At 57.2% G+C, this 14,606-nt stretch overlaps 1 protein-coding gene across 1 annotated transcript in view; it reads right to left on the reverse strand.

Annotated features, from left to right (window-relative positions):
* Nucleotides 1–471: 471 nt before the first annotated feature.
* Nucleotides 472–14,606, reverse strand: part of SCARB1 (scavenger receptor class B member 1) — a 40,508-nt gene continuing 26,373 nt past the window's right edge. The window contains exons 8-13 of the mRNA XM_016203180.2: nt 11,420–11,538; nt 10,058–10,131; nt 6,623–6,674; nt 5,507–5,653; nt 3,495–3,634; nt 472–1,050 (exon numbers count right to left, since the gene is read on the reverse strand). Of these exons, the coding sequence (XP_016058666.2) occupies nt 3,506–3,634; nt 5,507–5,653; nt 6,623–6,674; nt 10,058–10,131; nt 11,420–11,538 (521 nt within the window). The 3' untranslated portion in view covers nt 472–1,050; nt 3,495–3,505. The remainder of the gene's footprint in view (nt 1,051–3,494; nt 3,635–5,506; nt 5,654–6,622; nt 6,675–10,057; nt 10,132–11,419; nt 11,539–14,606) is intronic.

Here is a 14,606-nt window from a genome sequence, read left to right on the forward strand (position 1 = left end):
GTTGAAATTGTAAAACGAGAGAGGCAGGCGAGCAGCTCAGCCCTTGAGAGACGCAGCTTCCAAGAAAGACCTACTGACTGAGAAGAGCCCAGAATGTGCCAGGAAGCTGCCCCCACCCCCCACCCCCACCAGCAAACAGACCGTCACGGACCCGAGTGTCCACTTTTTAAAAAGGTTTATTACTTCAATAGTAAATTATTTTTAAAAGATGATAAAACTCATTTTCCTTCCAGTAGAAAAGAGACGGGGCAGCCCCGGAGACCAGAAGCCGCAGGCGGACGGGCCTCCCACCTGGCGGGACGTCCAGCTGCAGGGCCCAGACCTGTCCACCTCGGGCCGGCACCTAAAGGATGGGGGCCCTCATGGGGGGCAGCTCGGGGCACAGCCTCCTGCCACCCCAGCCAGGAGTAGCTGGCTCAGGATACAGCACGATGTCAGTTTCCCTGGGGGGAAGGGGCCCCGACACCCAACGGGGCGTCTCACTCTCGCTGGCTTCTGAGGCCCGTGAAGGGGCTGTGCCCCCGCTCAGATGGGCACAGAGGCCACAGCTCTGGGTCTGGCTGAGCCCTGAGCCCATGGCCCCTGTCCACTGGCTTTGGCATGAGAAGTCTGCACTCTGGGCTGGGTTTTCGGACAGCGGTCACCCTAGGAGTAAAAGCCCTGTCCTGCTGGGTGAGCCGAGCGGAGGCCGTGGTGTTTGCAGACCGATGGAGAGGGTGGCTGGGGACAAGTGGCCCAGCGGCTGAACATGTTCACCCGCATGCCTGTGGGTGCCTTGGAGAGAAGGTTCCGGAAGGCTCCAGAAAGTTCCTGCTGGTGAGCCTCTCTTTGAGTCCCCTCAGCAGCATCCCCGGCCCTGAGCGTGTCTGCACACACCTGCGTACGCGTACGCATACATGTGTCAGGGGTGTGTGCAGTGTGCGGACACGCGTGTGGCTCAGACTTTGGGACCGGAGGGCTGTCGGCTGAGAGGGCGCTGGAGCGGCAGGGGCTGGGGAGCCGGGCTGGCTGAGTGGTGGGGCTGGGCTGGCTCTGGGCATCTCCGGGGCCCTGTGGAGAAAGGGGGAGCCGGGTCACCACCTCCAGCCCCGCCCACATCCCCGGCCCTGCCCTGCCCTGCCCCCCCTCCGTGAGCAGCACCCATCTATCTAGTTCAAGATGAGAAAAGCCGCCCGTGGGCGTGGCTCAGAGGTTGAGCATCGCCCTAGGATCCAGGAGGTCACGGTTGGATCCCCGGTCAGGGCACAGGCCCGGGCTGCGGGCTCGATCGCCAGCAGGGGCGAGCGGGAGGCAGCCGTGGTCCGAGCACCCTGAATGCTCACGCCCCCGGTGCCTGTTCACCGAGTGGGGGAGGGAGAGTAAGTCCCCCACTGTGCACGGGACAGGGCAGAGGTTAGGACTCCTGTCCCTTGGACTCTGGGGCAGATCCCAGGCTTCCTGAGGGTGTGACCCCCACACACGCCCCTCCCCAGACTCAGCCACCGAGGCAGCAGGAGACACCCGGGGGCGGCCAGAGTGTCAGCAACGTGGGCCCAAAGAGCCGCGGCGTGACAGAGGCCCCGTCAGAAGTCAAAAGGGAAAAGTATGTTTCCCCATAAGCGCATGTTACAAACTCTCAGGGACCCAGAGCGAGGCGGGCCCCTGCTCGCCCTCCCCGCTCCCTCCTCGCGTGTTTAGCTGCGGGCCTTTGGACAGCAGACAGGTAAGAAAGGGCCGGGAACATTCGCCGAGGGGCTGCCCTGTCCCGGGGCCCCGTCCGCTCGCTGCCAGAGCTTGTCGGCGCGTTTGCCAAGCCGCCCGCCCTGGAGCTGCCTGTGTCGCGCCGAGGGCTGTCTCTCTTCCTCACACCAAAACACCCCTCTGGGCTCGCGGCCGCCGCATTTCCCGCCCTCTCTCTCGCCAGGCGGCCCCTCGGGGCCACCCCGGTGCCCAGGCGCAGGGCAGGGTGTGGGGCCTCCCCCGGACCCAGGTGGATCTTCAGCCCGGGCTGGAAGCTGCCCTGCAGGGACTCCAGGTCTCCAAGACCACCGGCCACTTCCCAGGCGCGGCCCCCGAACCAAAGCCCACAGGACACCCCATTCCCCAAGTATACGTGACAGGGGCAGAGGGCGGCCTCTGCGGTGGAGGCTGACCTGCCTCCAGAAGGCCGAGCAGCAGAATCTAAGTCAAAAACTTCCCCAGTAGCTTGAACATTGGATTCTGTCGGCCAAAGCAAGAGATCTCAGTTTAGTTTTTACTGGGGGAAGGGAGGGGGCAGGACACCCTGGCTGCGTCCAGGGAGGTGCGCCCTGGGGCTCTGACCTCATGGCCACCGGCGCTCCCCGGGCTGAAGCGACTGACCCCTTCCCTGTGCCTGACGACCCCACCCTGCACCCCGAGAGTACTAAGCAAGTCTCTGCAGAAGGGAATCATGACTGGAAGGGGACAGGGGTGCCAAAGGGGCCAAACGGCATATGATGAGGTGTCCCTGAGGAATTCCTGGGAGAGGAAGGAAAGGGGGGCGCCCTGCCCCCAAGCCTGGGGATCAGGGGGTCACCTTAATGCTCATCCCTGACCTGGTGGGCCCTCCTCTCTTATCCTCAGCTTGCAGGAGGAGCCCCCAGAGCCTGGCTGGGGACACAGCTGTCTGTCCTTCCCTCCCTCCCCCCCCCTCCCGCACCATCTGCCAACACGCACAGGCCTGCCCACTTTGCATGCTCTCTTCTCCTCCTTCCTCCAGCCCTGGCAATCAGGCGAACCGGAGGCAGCCAGCTGGCCCCAAACTGTAGGGTGTTGCCTCACCCTGGGCTCTGTGGCTCAAGAAAGCGACTTAAACCCAAGCGGGCCCAGGAGCTCCAGGGGCGGCACGATATTCAGAAACCAAAACAACAGCCTGGCCGGGTCGCTCCGTTGGTTAGCGTGTCCTCCCCACAGGCCAAGGTTGAGGGTTCGATCCCCGGTCAGGGCACATGCAAGAATCAACCAATGATACATGCGTAAGTGGGGCGACAAATCATGTCTCTCTCTCTCTCTCTAAGACAGATAGATAGATAAAAATTTTAAAAACTGTATGGGGTGAAATTATACATATATATCGAGCTTGCAACCCAGGCACGTGCCCTGGCTGGGAATTGAACAGGAGACCTTTCGGTGCACAGATTACACTCAACCAACGGAGCCACCCCGGCCCTGCAGGAGCTGCATTTTTAGCAAACACCCCCGGAGGAGGCTATTGCACCAGAGGTTTGATCTGAGAGGCAGCCGTCCTCCACCTTTGCTAACACAACCTTGCAAAGATACCAGCCTGCAGAGCTCTAGGCATCCGGGTGGAAGAAGCTGCCATCGGCTCGCTTGGAAAGTAAGAAGGGTGGCGCCCCCAAAACAAAATACACAAACATATGCTCTCAGTGTGTCCACACTCCAGGTGGAGTTCAGGCTGAAGAAATGAGTCAGAGGCGAACTGTGTGGGGCCCCAGGAGTACTACTCGCTACGGGAGGGGCGGGGGGGGTGTTACCTGGCAGCCACCTACAGCCTTGCTTCTAGCAGCACAGTGCCCTTGGGAGCTGAAGTCATCAGGGACTCAGAATAGGCCTGTATGGCCTCCGGATCCTTGGAGCCCTTCTTATGACTACTCCAAAATAAATAGCATCTCTCCTAGAAGACAACCAAATTGATTTACAGTAGACGTTGCAGCTGGATGGGAAAGGTTTTAAGTGGCTCTTTGATTTTTTGAGAAGCACAGGGTGGAATGCAGAATTCTCGAGTCCGACCCCATGAGTGACTGGGGTTGGCTGAGGTGTGGGGGAGTCATGTCACCCTTCATCAGGGACGGAAATACCGGTATCTTCAGGAGACACGCTTGGCCGGGCGGGCAGGCCAAGCTGGAAAGGGTTTGTCCACTGGCACATTTAGAAATCGTGGCAGGTGGACTGGCCAGGAAGCAGCGGGTGGTGCAGGTGGTGTTTTAAATCAACCAGAAACAGAGATTTTTCTGTTAAAAGACTTTTGATTTGCACGGCTGGGGTGGCTCAGCTGGTTGAGCGTCAGCCCATGAACCAAGAAGTCACTGGTTCGATTCCCGGCCAGGGCGCATGCCCAGGTTGCTGGCTTGATCCCCAGCGGGGGCTGCAGGAGGCAGCCGATCAATGACTCTCATCATCGATGTTTCTATCGCTCTCTCCCTCTCCCTTCCTCTCTCTGAAGTCAATAAAGATATATTTTTAAAATAATAAAATAAAGTATGTTGAGTTCACCAGCGCACGAGACAAACAGCAACGTTAAGGCTAAGCGGAGACACACGTAATGGGGTGAAGTTCACCTATGTGGCCTCCAATGAAACCTGCGGGGAGGGAGCCCCAGCTGACTCATCAATGGCAATCTCACTGGGTCTGGGGGCCAGACATAGATCTGGGGGTGAGGCAGGGAAGGGGTCCAAACCAGCATGTCTCATGGAGTCCTCACTCTCCTCCTGCCCCCCCCCATGCACGGTTAGGGGAGAGACAGAGGGGACAAGGACACGGGCTGCCTCGGCCTCCTCCCCTGGCCCAGCCCCTCACCGCTGGTCCCCTGGGAGGCCCCATGTGTGGGAGCTCTGGCTTCTGGTCCCTTCCACCTTCCCAGGGTAATTTAAGTAAGAAAACTTTAGGGAATTCCCTTCGGCTCACAGGAGAGCCCCGCTCAGCCTGGCTGTCACGGAGCAGTGGCAGAGCACAGAGGCCCCCAGCGGTCTTGTGACACCCAATGTTCGTCGGGGCTCAAACACCAGGGACCTCGACGTGGCGAGAGCTGGGACCCTCGCTCGCACCAGTGGGAACCTTTTCCCCCACGGGAGGGGTGCTGGAAGGCAAAGGGTTAAGGGTGTGAGAGCCCAGGCCGAGCACCTGGGAGGGGTCATCGCTGCCCCAGCAAGCGAGCAAGGGCGCAGGCTGCCCTGAGAATGAGAAGAAAGACTGGGGTCCCAGGACAAGGCGGGGGCCACCAAGGTGGATCCCAAATGGCTTCTCAAGACTCCCTGCCACTGAGCAGCGTCCCCTCTCCACCAGTAGCTGTTCACCCCTCCCCACCACCCCTGGGGCGCCAAGATCGCAGGCCCGTCGCCCTGTGACAAAGTAAAGTCTGTCTTGCCCCCCGGTCTTCAGATTCACGTTCTAGCCATTTCTGTGTCCCCCAAACTGTGCACAATGCCTCGAAAAACAGCTGCTCATCAAAGGGGTGTCGTGAATGAATGAATGAATGAAGGTCTCCTAAGCCAAAGCCCACCGGCAGCCCCTCCGAGGGAGGGCCCTCAGGCCTCCCAGAACCAGCAGAGAGGTGGCACACGGGAGGCAGGAGATGCAAGGACCCAGCGACAGCTCCCCTGCCCCCAGCACAGACCCCGACGCTGCCCGGGGTGAGCTCCGGGCAGATGGCGTCCGTCCGCGGGGACAGCGGGAAGGGACGACTCGGGGGGGCCCATCTGAGCCCCTCCTTCCCCCAGAAGCAAGCAGTGGGCTGCCTGGCCTGGGCCTTGCTCGGGCCGCCACTTACTTGGCTGCGGATCTCGTAGACGACAGGGATGAGCAGCAGGACGGCGCCCAGGGCCAGGAGGACATACTGCGAGTAGTGCAGAACCTTGGGGATCAACACCAGCTGGGTGTAGAACGTCTGCAGGGTCTCACCCTCCATGGCCCCTCTCTGCCGAGAGAGGAAGACACAACACGTGGCCGGGCCACCTGCAGATGCCACCCCAGGCCCCTTCCTCATCCCCATCCCCAGCCGGCTGGAGGCGTCCGCTTACTCCAGGGCCACACAGGGGGACTACACTTCCCAGAATCCCCTGCAGTTGGCAGGGCCATGTGACTGCATTCTGGCCAATGGGACGTGGGCACAGTGATGTTAACTCCCGCACCTGGCGGGTGAAAGCCTCCCCCAGGGCTCTCTCCATCACTCTCCCCACCCACGGAACCGGATGGATTCAGAGGGCGTCAGAGGGTGGGCCCACGGGACGGAAGGAGCCCGGCGGCCCTGGAAGGCTGAGTGGAGCAGAGAGAACTCTGCCTCCCACCCGCCCACATCTGAACTTCACGTTCGGAGGCCGCCTGTTCTGGCCCTGAGCTCACCCTAGTTTAAAATGAACCAGACCAGGCCTGGCCGGGTAGCTCAGTTGGTTAGAGCACGGTCCCGACACACCAAGGTTTCAGGTTCGATCCCTGGTCAAGGTACATACAAGAATCAACCAATGATTCATCAATAGGTGGAGCAACAAATTGTTTCTCTCGTTTCTCTCTTTCCTTCCTTCTTTCTCTGTAAAATCAATCAATGACTAAAAGGAGCTAGGCCAGAAGGAACCCTGAAAAACCAGAGAAAAGAAAGCTGACACCCTGAAAACCAACTTCCCTTGTCTCAGGAGAAGCAGTCAGGGTACATTCAGAAAATGATTACACCCTGAGGCTGGGCTTTTACAGTTTCTAGAAGCTTCTGTCTTCGGCAAGTGCCAGCAGAGTGTGAAGTTTCTCTGGCTTGTTCTAGGCCACACGGTCGGTTCCCCAAGCCCAGCCTTCCCCCTCCACTAATGGCCCCCCTCCCTCCGATGCCCACTCGGGCTCCCCACTGCAGAGGCCACACCGAAGGGAGCCCCATACAGGGACAGCGAGGCAGCCTCACCTCCTCAAACCACACCAGCGGCAACACCACAGGCTCAATGTTCCCGGTTTGTCTGGAAATAAGCGAGACAGAGCCAGTGAGAAGTTTCGTCAGGGCGTTTTCCGCCGGGTGGGTGTGGACTGGCGGCCGTGAGCTCCAGGGGCTCGAAGGACTCCGCTGGTGCTGGTGCTGGTGCCGGCCGGAGGGAGGGATCGGCATTTCCCGGCAGGGAGCAACCTAACAATCGGACGAGATCTCTTTCAATTAGGAACTCACACCTGAGTGGCAAGGGTTGCCCGTGACCTAGTCGCTCCTTTTAGAAACAGAGCCCCAATTTTATTCAGGATGGCAGCGCCCCCAGCTGACAAAGGGTGTGGTTGATGCTGACACCTGCTGTCCTCCGGAGAGTCTTGGGTTTGGGGACATGCCAGGCTAGGATGCCTGGGTGACCAGCCCCTGATAACACCTTGGACGCTGAGTCTGTAAGGGGCTTCCCTGGTGACATTTCACACGGGTTGTCTCAACTCCTTGCTGGGGAATTTGGTGTCCTGTGTGACTCCCCAAGACTTCACCCCTTTCGCTGGAATAAGTCACAACAGTGGGTGGTCTTAGGGACCCAGCACAGCCACTTACCAGCTTGCTGTGTGACCTCGGGCATCTACCTACCTTCTCTGTGCCTCCTCTGTAAAATGGGGACCCTAACAGAACTCGCAGGGCTCTGGTGAGGCCTGAACCACGTGAGCAAAGTGCTTACAAAAACGCCCAGTCTAGAAAAAGCGCCCCCAGTTCTCTTCCTCATTCTCATTGCTATTGGATACTCCGAACTCTCCCACTCCGGGGTCTGCGCACAGAGCGGAGACGCGCAGCGCTGACCCTGGAGACAGGGACCACACCCGGCGCAAAGAGCCAAGTCCTCAGTCAAAGCTCTCAAGAGTCTCTCAGGCCCTCCGCCACTGCGTAGGGTTCTGTGCAGTGCAATGGATTCACACAGCATCTCCCTCAGAGCCGAGGCCCGGAAAACGCCGTGGAAATAATACACGTTGGCCTCTTTTATCTACGTTCGTGAAAACTGATGAGTTCGGTGCAAATAGCATTGCATCACGAGATAGAGATCTTGTGAGCGCACAGCCCAGAAGTCCCCGGGGCCAGTCCTGGTCACTGCTCTGCTTCAGGGCAGCTGCGTCTCCAGACCGTTCCCACGGCCAGTTCCTCCTCCGCCCTCCAGGTGGCGGTAAGCGCCGCGGTGGAGACCAGCTCCCTCTAGACCAGGGCTCCTGCGGGCAGGGACCATGGGGCTGCTGTGTGGCACCCCCTTCCTGGCAGACCGAGACACAATCCAGGAAAGTCAGGGTCGCAGCCCTAGGCCCTCAAAAGACAGAATCCAGCCCCCCAGGGACAGCGTTTGTCAAGAATTTTAATTCACTCCTAATAGGTGAAAATTGAGGGAGCTCATGTAAAAATCCAGATTTTGGAAACTGATGAGAACACATGGAGCCCCTTCCCCTCATGCTGGGCAGGGGCTGGGCAGAGGCTGGGCAGAGGCTGGGCGTGGGCTGGCCCTAGGCCCTAGGCCCCAGCCCCACCCAGCCTGCCCTCTGCTCTGTCACCTGCCTGCCCAGGTGAGTTTGAGCCACAGGACGAGGTGCAGAATGCCTGGGCCTAGGAGCTCCATCCGGCCTGGGTGGCACGGTGTCCATCACAGCCCACAAATCCCTCAAGCACTAACCCCCTGAGCAGCCTCCATATGTGCTGATGAAAACTCCTGTGAGGCCCTGGCCGGTGTAGCTCAGTAGTTAGAGCGTCGGCCTGAGCAGCAGAGTCGCCAGTTTGGTTCTAGGTCAAGGGCAGCATGTACCTAGGTTGCAGGTTCGTTCCCAGCCCTGGTTGGGGCGCGTTGGGGAGGCAACCAATCGACGTGTCTCTCTCACGTCAATGTTTCTCTCTCTCTAAAAAAAAAAAAAAAAAAAAAAAAAAAAAAAATCAATGGAAAAAACATCCTCAGGTGAGGATTACAAAACACAAAACAAGACGAGGGTCATATTTATCCCCTGCGGCTCACCACGTGTTGCTCTTCCCAGCTGAGGCGGTTCACAGAGCTGCACAGAAGCCCACACTCCTGCCACCCAGGAACCTTTCTAGGGTGAGAGTTGTTAAAGGGAACTATTTGAAACGTGCTCCCAAGTACAGGCACTGACATCGCGGTGACGGTGACCTGCGGACTCCCGCACTCAGCTCAGTCAAAACGTCACGTCGTGACGGGAGCTGGCGAGGATGGAAGCCGGAGCCGCCCGCACGGCGGGGGGAACGCAGCCGCCGCGGGAAACAGCCCGGCAGTTCCTCCGACCAGAAAACAGTTACCATCTGACTCAGCAACTCTGCTCCTAGGCGTCAACCCGAGAGAAGTGAGCGCACGTGCCCACAGAGAAACGCGTCCGTGAACAGCTGTAGCAGCACGACTCACGACTGCCAAAACCTAGACACAGCCCAAATGTCCATCGACTGATAAATAACACGTGCTCTGGCCGGGCGGTGGAATATTACACAGCCATGAAAATGGATGAAGCCCTGAAGCCCCGACACCTGCTACAACGTGGATGAACCTTGAGAACATGATGCTGAGTGAAAGCAGCCAGGCGCAGGTGGCCACGTAGCACAGGATCCCGTTTATAGGAAATGTAAGGACAAGAGAGATTGGTGGTTGCCTGGGGCTGAGGGGAACGGGGTATGGGGTTCCTTTCTGGGGTTGATGGAAATGTTCCAATATTGGGGTGATGGTTGCATGACTGTGAATCTCCTACAATCACTGAACTGTAGATTTTTAAAGGGTGGGTTTTAGCCCGGCCGGGTGTGGCTCAGTGAATGAGCATCGACCTAGGATCCAGGCGATCGGGGTTCGATTCCCGGTCAGGGCACATGCCCGGACTGCGGGCTCCATCCCCAGTTGGGGGCATGCAGGAGGCAGCCGATCAATGACTCTCATCATTGATGTTTCTCTCTCTCTCTCTCTCTGAAATCAATAAAGATGTATTTAAAAAAAATAAAAATAAATAAAAAATAAAGGGTGGGTTTTATAGTATGTGAATTAAACCTTGATAAAGCTGTTATTCCAAATAAAAATAAATTAAAAAACCAAAATCAGTGCTTAAAAAATTCCTCCCATAAAGTGAACCATCACAGTGAAGAAACACTGTCTAGTAAGTTCCCGTTGTCAAACACTAGGTTTTGCCAGGGATTAATTTTTGCCACTCTGCTGAGCGGCAGGCACAGGGCTCGGCTGACATTCAAAGGGATTCTGCGGCAGGAATGTCAGGATGCGGGTGGGGCCTTGGTACAGAGCTATGACACCTGTTAGGGGACCAATGGCAGGAACCAGGTGCCATATCTTGGGGGGGGCCTCTGTCCCAGGGGAGATGGCTGGAGTCCCCAGTCCCCAATCCCTGAGCGAGCCCCACTCACTTGATGCCTTCGACGGCCTTAATGTACAGGCTCAGCTGCAGCTTCACCGAGCAGTTCATGGGGATCCCCGTGACCTGTGGTAACACACACAGTGAGGGCCTGGCCTGCCTGGAGTCTGGGGACCCCCTGCAAAGTCCCCTCTCCCTGGTCCTGCTGGAGACGGGGGCAAGTCCCAGCTCCAAGGCCCATGTTCTGGGGTCTCCTCAACTCACTCTGAACCCTAAAAGGTAAACACGTGCTTCCCAAACACCTCCGGGGGCCCCTCCAGAGAGCAGGCCTCTCCCTGGATGGAAAAACCCTCATGCCTCTAGTCCGCCCTCTCACAGTGTGGCTTCCCCAAGCACAGTGACATTTTCCGTCACCGCCCGCCCTCCACCCTCCAAATTCCATAAAAAAGATTTGCTGTCTCAACTTGTGGCTGGAGGAATTAAGGGCGACCTGTGTGACCGCTGGGACCCTGTGCCCGGTCCTCCTAGACGTCACCCATGGGCCTTTCCCTCTGTGACCCGACTGTGTGTCCTTCCACTGGACTTGGGCACTTCCTCCCCTCCCTGGCATGTTCCTCCAGCTGCTGCCGGTCACATCGCAGCGGGTCAAGCGCCCCCCTGCTCCCAGCACCTCAGGGAACAGAAATGAGGCCCCAGGAGCCCACCGCCATCACCCAACCTCCCCAGGACTCGGGAGCAGAAAGGTGGCGACCACGGAAGCAGTTCCCAGGGGAGTCCTGCTCTGGGGCTAATGCCCAATAAGCAACAGACTGCCCTCAGGACCTTCCTCCCACGGAGCCCAGAAAAACTCAGCGAAGAAAGGCCACTTCCTCTCCCTGCCTCCGCGCGGACCTGAGCCGAGAGGGGAGGCCGGCCAGCCCGAGGCTGCTGCGAAACAGCTGGAGCCTCTCTCTGGCCTCTGGGACTGGACTAACTGCCTGTTTCCCAGCGTGGGATGGGGGGACCCGCACCCTCAAGTGAGAGTCCCCGGTGAGAATGGACGAGACCTCGCTCTTCCTGGAATTCCCCGGAAGTCAATTTATTTGCAAGATGTTTTCGTTGGTACCTAAACATCTTTATGGTACGTCGGTAGCCAGAGGGCTGCCTGTGGGTAATCTGCAGGCTGATAATCCCTAATTAATTTACTGTCTTATGGTCCTTTTACAGTCGTGATTCCTTTCCACAGAGATAATCAAGTTCCTGAACTATGGAGTCCGAGCAAAGTAGAGATCTCTGATGGTTTAATATTCTAGAAGTTATCAAAGCCGGGCTTCCCATCCTCCTCCCCACCCCCAATAGCTTGGTGCCTGGGGATGGGGGCCAACCATGCCCCAACCGGAAATCCTCCCCCCACAGGCTGACGGGCAGCACTCACCGGGTGGATGTCCAGGAACAGAGAATGCTCTTTCTCACTAGGGTGCAGGCCGAGCACCGCCTCTGCCAGGACCGGGTCGCCATTGTAGAAGTGAGGGTGGGAGAGGAACAGGGGTGCATCTGGAAGGCAGAGGGCAGAGAGGGGGTGTCAGACAAGCAGGGGGTGTTGCCATATCTGGAGGCTTCATGCCAATCCCGGAGCCAGAAGCGGGGATGCACGGACACGGAAACGCAGCCATCTGCCAAGCACCCCGTGATGATGACAAGATGCAAACGACAATAACTAGACAGAGGATTCCTTCATTCAGTCTGAAACGTGCCAGGGAGGCCCTGGGCGTGGGAACCCAGCAGGGGGCAAGCTCTGGGCCAGGCGAATGGTGACACAGGAGCTGCTGGTTCTGGAGTGGGTACAACCTGGGGAAGGAAGAGATGGCTGCGGACGCCAGGCTGAGGTCGGGGGTGGCATTCCAGGAGAAAGGGGGTTCAAAAGCAAATGCAGGAGGTGGGACATGCATATGAAGCAGACGCCGTGGAGGGGAACTGTGGGTACAAAGGTAAGTCCAGGCCAGATTTGAACTTGGATGGGGGTAGGAGCCTCTCGATCGCCAAGCCAAGCAGCCCCGACTGTCTTCTGCAGGCAATGCAGCCACAATCAGACGGGCTGAGGTGTGCACACCTGCGCTCAGGTCTCCCCAACGTCCAGGGGAGGGAAGGAGACACACCTGCTTCGCTCTCGCCCAGCAGCCGGTCCGCAGGATGGACGCCAGCCTGTGAAAGGCACTGACTCGGGCCTCCGAGTGGGAAATTCACACCCAGAAACGCGAGGTCAAACCTCTCCACCAACTGACCGAGCGAGGCCAACACCAGCACACCCTCGTGAGCTCAGGACAATGCACAACAGGCCTGATGGGCAGTGAGTGGCGAGGAAAAGAATGAGCGAGCCTCTCAAGGCCTTCCAAGGACCCAGAGCAGGCAGCTCATGGACAAGGGCTGGCAGGTTCCATTCCCTGTCCTGGTCGGGGCACACGGGGGAGGCAACCGATCCCTGTCTCTCTCACATCAATGTTTCTCTCTCTCCCTCCCTCCCGCTCTCTCTAAAAGTCAATGGAAAAAATATCCTCAGGTAAGGATTAAAAAAGAGGTGGGAAAATTTAAGGCCACCGCCTTGAACCTTTGACATCATCTCAAGCACCCCGAGGGACAAGGTCCCACAATTTGGACAACCCCGCTTCCCATCATCCCATCTCCCGTGTGAAAGGAGACCATTAGAGCAAAGGTGAGGACCCCATTTTCATAGCTGGCAAAACTCCAGGGCCCCCGGTGAGGGAGGGGGTCACCAAGAGAGGCCCTTGAAGGTGCTGGATCTCAACCAGGCCTTGGCCGTGTCTCCAAGGCCACGGGGAGAAGGAATTGGACAGGGACTATTTGCCACCACCTGTCCAGACGATGGACAATAAGTCCATCTGGCTTTTTAAAAATATATATATTTGTATTGACTTTATTTATTTTATTTTTTAAAATATATCTTTATTGACTTCAGGGAGAGAAAGAGAGAGAGACAGAAACATCAATGATGAGAGAGTCATTGATCGGCTGCACCTGCAACCCCGGGCATGTGCTCTGACTGGGAATCGAACCCTGATTGCCTGGATCCTAGGTCGATGCTCAACCGCTGAGCCACGTCCGGCCAGGCTATATTTGTGTTGATTTTAGAGAGAGGAAAGGAGAGAGAGAAAATGGATCGGCTGCCTCTTGCACGCCCCCTACTGGGGATTGAGCCCACAACCTGGGCATGTGCCCTGACCAGGAATCAAACAGGTGACCTCCTGGTGCATGGGACGATGCTCGACCCGAGTCACACCGGACAGGGCCCACCTGGATTGTTAACAGCACTCAAGCATATGTTTCTATTTTATTTTCAAACAGTCTGAGACAAACCTGACCAGGTTACACGTGCTAATTAATTTATTGTTTTATGGCACATTGAACCATATCTAATTGCCTGGGATCATTGCTGACTACAATTAAGAGACTCTACTGGGCGAGTCCCAGGCCCTTCCGTACACGGCGCTGTTTGAGGACAGAGTTCTCTGGGTCCAGATTTTCAAGATTTGGAAAGGGAGATAGGTGGGTATTTCTTATCTTCAGATAAAATGCCACAGAAATACAGAAATAAGTGCACCAAGACACACGCAAGAACGTCCCCAGCAGAACTAAGATCATGTTTAAAAAAAAAAAATCCCAGATGCCTGTGACCAGTAAAGGAGGTGAGGAAATTGAGGCATGCTCCCAGGATGGAATACTATACAGCTATGAAGAAGATGCCAACAATACCCACAGCAACAGGGACTGACCTCACCAATTTGACAATGGGCAGAAGAGGCCAGAAAAAGATAAAAGCGGTTATACACTTTCTGATTCCATTCACACAAAGTCCAAAGGCAGGCAAGGCTGTGGCCAGCGACCGGGAGGGGACCTGGGGAGCAGTCCGGGCTGCTCCTGTTCTGTTGATCAAGATGCTGGTTACAGGGCCATGTTCACTTTGTGGAATTTCAAACTGCACCTGCCATTGGAGCACCTTTCTGTATACGTGTTTATTTCAACAAAATAGAAAAAAACTTTACATAAATATCTTTACGTTCCCTCTCCCTTCTGAGGCCCTTTGGGGAGAGGTGCTGAGATGTGGTCGTGCAGGACTGAAGGACAATATGTGGGGGAAGCATGAGAAGAAATGACCTCGAGAGGCCGGAGGGGCCAGGTCCTGCCGAGCACAGAGCGCCAAGGCCTGTGTTACGGGTGCCCGGGGAGACGGTAACATCTGAAGCAAGGGCTTGAGTGGCCACCGTGACTTTGAAAGGTCCCTCGGGCTGCTCTCCGGAACGGTGTCCAGTAGAGCTTTCTACGATGCTGAAATGTCTCTCTGAGCCACGCACCTCGTACTAGGCATGTGTGGGTGGTGACCGTGTGACATGTGGCCAGTGCGACCAAGAACTGCCTGTTTCGTTTTATTTCATTCAAGCCCATTCCAATGGAAATAGCCACACAAGGTCAGTGACGACCAAGCTGGACAGTCGGGGATGGATTGTGCCAGGGCAGCAACAATGCAACGGGGGCCAAGCGAAGAGGCCCGGCCCAGTGGTCAGAGACGCTGTGGCCTGGACTGCGAAGGGGCGGGGGTGCAGTGGGGA

Source organism: Miniopterus natalensis, chromosome 20 (assembly GCF_054644295.1).
Source record: "Miniopterus natalensis isolate mMinNat1 chromosome 20, mMinNat1.hap1, whole genome shotgun sequence".
In the NCBI taxonomy this organism is placed as follows: domain Eukaryota; kingdom Metazoa; phylum Chordata; class Mammalia; order Chiroptera; family Miniopteridae; genus Miniopterus; species Miniopterus natalensis.